We start from the raw sequence: 4,613 nt of genomic DNA on the forward strand, positions 1-4,613 counted from the left end.
GAACCACCCAGGGGAACTCAACCACTAAACCTTATCCCCAGCCCTTTTTATACTTCATTTAAAGACACGGTCTGAGTTGCTTAGGGACTTGATAAGTTGCTGAGGCTAACTTTGAAGTCAGAGTCTTCATGCTCAGCCTCCTGAGCCACTGGGATTATAGTGTGCACCACCATGCCCAGCAACAACCGACTTTTTAATAAGTAAAATCTTCCAGTAGCAGAAAGTGGAACTAATCCTTCTTATACTTCTTTGTACTTTTTACTTCCTATTCTTAAGGTGAAGATTCTATATCCTAAAGACATCCAAACTAGGGGCTGGGGTTGTGGCTCAGTGGAAGAGTGCTTGCCTAGCATGTGTGAGGCACTGGGTTCGATTCTCAGCACCACATATAAATGAATGAATAAAATAAAGGTCCATCAACATCTAAAAATAAAAAAAGATATCCAAACTAGTAATAGTTCTTATCTGTAGCCAGAGACATCTTGTCTGTAGCAAGCAGGGCTATTAAAACTTCTTTAGGCTGGGGCTGGGGCTGGGGCTCAGCGCTAGCGCCCTTGCCTGGCATATGTGAGGCACTGGGTTCAGTTCTCAGCGCTGCATATAAACAGATAAAATAAAGATCTATCAACAAATATATATATATGTATATATATATGTATATATATATACACACACACACACAAAAAAAATCTCTTTGAGGGCTGGGATATGGCTCAGTGGTGGAATGTTTTCCTAGCATGCATGAGGCCCTGAGTTTGATCCCCAGAACCATATACACACAAAAACTTGTCTTTGATGAGTCTCTAATCAGACTCAAAATCCTCAAATTGGCACAGTAGCACAATGAGAACCAGGATATCAAGCAGAAAAGTATACAGCTCCAAAGTTTAAAAAAAAAAAAAAAGAAAGAAAAGAAAATCGGGCTGTGGTTGTGGCTCAAGTGGTAGAGTGCTCACCTAGCAAGTGTGAGGCACTGGGTTTGGTCCTCAGCACCACATAAAAATAAAATAAAGATATTGTATCTCCTAAAACTAAAAAATAAATATTTAAAAAATCCTTCAGGGGCTGGGGATGTGGCTCAAGCGGTAGCGCGCTCGCCTGGCATGTGTGCGGCCCGGGTTCGATCCTCAGCACCATATACAAACAAAGATTTTGTGTCCGCCGAAAACTTAAAAAAAAATAATAATAAATATTAAAATTCTCTCTCTCTCTCTTTAAAAAAAAAAAAATCCTTCAAGGAAGGAATTTAGCCACTGCCCAGACCAAAAATGAATCATGTACCCATCCTTACATATTTTCAGACTGCCTGTTAAGAGAGTAATTTAGGAATAAATCCATGGATTGTGGAGTACTAAAATACCTATGGCTTTCACCAGTGAATGCCAAGGTTGTCTCCAAATCACTGGCAGGAAAATTTTGTTGGAACTGCATAGAGGGCTGCAGAGATTCCTCTCCATAGTTGTAGAATGAATTGTTCCAGGCCTGATTGTTCCAGGATTGGGTATACCAGGTCTGAGTATTCCAGGAGTGGTTGCTCCAAGACTGGCTATTCCAAGACTGGCTGCTCCAAGACTGGCTGTTCCAGGTCTGGTTGCTCCAAGTTGGGTTGTTCCAGGTCTGATTGCTCCATGGTGGAAGGTTTCCAGGTGAATTAACCTGGTACCCCTGGTTATAATTAGAGTAGGGGCCTGAATATTCAGTGGGTAGTGAGCCCTTTGAAAAGAAAATGGTGGATTTAATCTCATGCAAATCAAAGGGAGATCAGTAGAGTAGAGCAAAGGGACCAGGGGGAGAGAAAGGGAAAATACTTGGAAATAATAGTGGCTAAAATTATATTGGGTGCCTGTATGAATATGTAGCAACAAATCCCACCATTATGTACAAGTGTAAGGCACCAAAAAATATGGGAAAAAATAGTGGATTGACTCAAACGGTTTAAGGAAAATAACTAACTGGAATTGTACACTTCAGAAATGGAATAAAACTAAAAGATCATCAAAAGGAAAGACCAGCCGGGTGTGGTGGCACACACTTGTAATGACAGTCCCACGGGCTCGGGAGAGGCTGAGGCAAGAGAATCATGAATTCAGAGCCAGCCTCAGCAACTCAGCAAGGCCTTAAGCAACTCATAGAGACCCTGTCTCAAAATAAAATACAAAAAAGAATTAGAGATGTGGCTAAGCAGTGAAACGCCCTAGGTTTAATCCTTAGTACCAAAGGGGGAAAAAAAACAAAGGAAAGACCAGATAAAATTTCTTGTTACCTGAGTCACACTATTGCTATTCTTTGGCCAGTTGTTTTTCTGCCATCTCTTACATTTCATTCTTTGGTTTTGGAACCAGGTCTTAACCTTCAGAAAAAATAAAAAGGAATTATAAAATATAAGGAATGTATTCAGAAATGGAATAAAACTAAAAGATCATCAAAAGGAAAGATCATAAGACCCGCTATATTTAAAAGACTACTGATCTCCCTGCTCATAGGTTTTGCCAACACTATTAGTTATAGATAACTTGTTTGCAACACCTCATCACCCTATGAGCACAATTATATTTGGCACCAGAGATGGAAAACCGTAAAACATTTGACAACCAAACATCTCCTGGACTTCGGTGATGCAAAACACACACACACACACACACACACACAGTTGTACACTATTAAGTAGGATGAAGAGCTTTATATAAATTCTTTATTCTTTGGGGGGCAGTATTGGGGATTGAACCCAGTGCCTCTCACACGGTTGGCAAGTGCTCTATTACTAAGCTAAATCCCCAAACCTTTTTATTTTGAGACAAGGTCTTGCTAAATTGCCCAGACTGGCCTCGTACTTGCCATTCTCCTGCCTCAGCCTCCTGAGTAACTGGGAATACAAGCCCATGCCACTGTGCCTGGATACAAATTCATTTTCAGTATAAGTGAACACAGACTGAAAATAAAGGATAGAAGAGGTTAAAGCAATTGGAGAAAGAAAATGGTCAATAAATGTATGAAAAGTGACTGACCTTGTTAGTAAAAAAATGCACACAGGTAAAGAAAGTATAATGAGGGCTGGGGCTGTAGCTCAGTGGGACAGCATTTGCCTCGCATGTGTGAGGGACTAGATTCAACACTCAGCACCGCATAAAAATAGATATTGTGTGTCCATCTACAACTAAAAAAAAATTTAAAAAAAATATAATGATAAAAAGATTCCATTTTCATTTTAGAATTAAATTATTTGTAGAGGGGTGCTTTTACATAGTATACATAGAGGTAACCTACCTGTAATCCAGCAACTCAGGCACTAAGGCAGGAGGAGCAAAAGTTCAAGACCAGTCTCAGCACCTTAGCAAGGCCCTAAGCAACTTAGCAAGACTGTCTCAAAATAAAAAATAAAAAGGGCTTGAGATTTGGCTCGGTGATTAAGCACTCCTGGGTTCAATCTCCTGTATCAAATAATTTATGAATACATAAATAGGGCTGGGGTGGGGAGTATATACTGAGATACAGAGAGATGTTAGCCACATTTATCTGTAAATTGGCATTATTTTGCAACAACAAAACAACCCTACCTGTTTGTAGCTAAGGTTCAGATTGCTAGAAAGTTCTTGCATCTGCTGGAGGCTGAGATATTTTTGTTTCTGAAACCTGTCATTTAGTATACACAGCTGAGTCTGAGAAAACACTGTGCGCATCTTCTGTTTCTTGACCTGGATCTTACTGTCTTCCTTCTTTGTTGTGCTTTCCTGTACAGAAGTGGATGGTTTCACTTTGGGACTGGTAGAAGAATCAGGGCTATCCTGAATAAGCAGGTCCATGGAGGATGGAGAGGGAGAGACTGCTGGGAACAAAACAAATTTGATGCTTTTCTCTATAACTCTATAAATATTTTTCAAATACTTAAATATTAAATTTTTTCTTTTCAAAGCACTTTTATAATCATCACAACCTTAGACATAAGGTGAATAAGGAATAATTCTTTTTTTTTTTTCCTTAACCAACCCTGAACACTTTACCAATCTATGTACAAAACTGCAAAGTATTACAAGTGGCTATGGAAATGTTTCAGTAGTAGAGTGCTTGCCTAGCATGATGAAGTCCTGAGTTCAATCCCCAGTAAAACACACACACACAAAGTTTATAAGTATCTGTATTTTATAAATATATTTATTCATTTTGTTGGGGTGCTGAGGATGGAACCCAGAGCCTTGCACACACTAGTCGAGGGCACCACTGAGCTACACTCAGTCATAAACTCAGCAGCCACCTCATTAATTATTTGCATTGAAGTATTCTCAGTGATTCAACACCAATAGTACCCTGTGGTCTTGAAATAAATAGGCCTTAAAACAGCAAAAATGCACACTCTTCTGCTTCTTACATGTAGTTTTTAAAATCTTCAACCAAGCATGAGAAATGGATCATGTCCTAAAATTTAACTATCTACACACATTTGAGCATGAAAAACAATGCTTGAGCCGGCAAGCTGCTCGGGAGACTGAGACAGGAGAATTGGGAGTTCAAAGCCAGCCTTAGCAATTGCAAGGCACTAAGCAACTCAGTGAGACCCTGTCTCTAATAAAATAAAAATAAGGCTGGGGATGTGGCTCATCCCGCCGCCCCCCCCCCCC

At 39.8% G+C, this 4,613-nt stretch overlaps 1 protein-coding gene across 1 annotated transcript in view; it reads right to left on the reverse strand.

Moving 5' to 3' along the window:
• Positions 1 to 1,206: 1,206 nt before the first annotated feature.
• The window catches only part of Nanog (Nanog homeobox), an 8,601-nt gene continuing 5,194 nt past the window's right edge, over positions 1,207 to 4,613 (reverse strand). Inside the window, exons 2-4 of the mRNA XM_015506562.2 lie at positions 3,555 to 3,823; positions 2,264 to 2,350; positions 1,207 to 1,713 (exon numbers count right to left, since the gene is read on the reverse strand). Coding sequence (XP_015362048.1) covers positions 1,288 to 1,713; positions 2,264 to 2,350; positions 3,555 to 3,823 — 782 coding nt within the window. The 3' untranslated portion in view covers positions 1,207 to 1,287. The remainder of the gene's footprint in view (positions 1,714 to 2,263; positions 2,351 to 3,554; positions 3,824 to 4,613) is intronic.

This window comes from Marmota marmota, unplaced genomic scaffold (genome assembly GCF_001458135.2).
Source record: "Marmota marmota marmota unplaced genomic scaffold, marMar, whole genome shotgun sequence".
Taxonomy (NCBI): domain Eukaryota; kingdom Metazoa; phylum Chordata; class Mammalia; order Rodentia; family Sciuridae; genus Marmota; species Marmota marmota.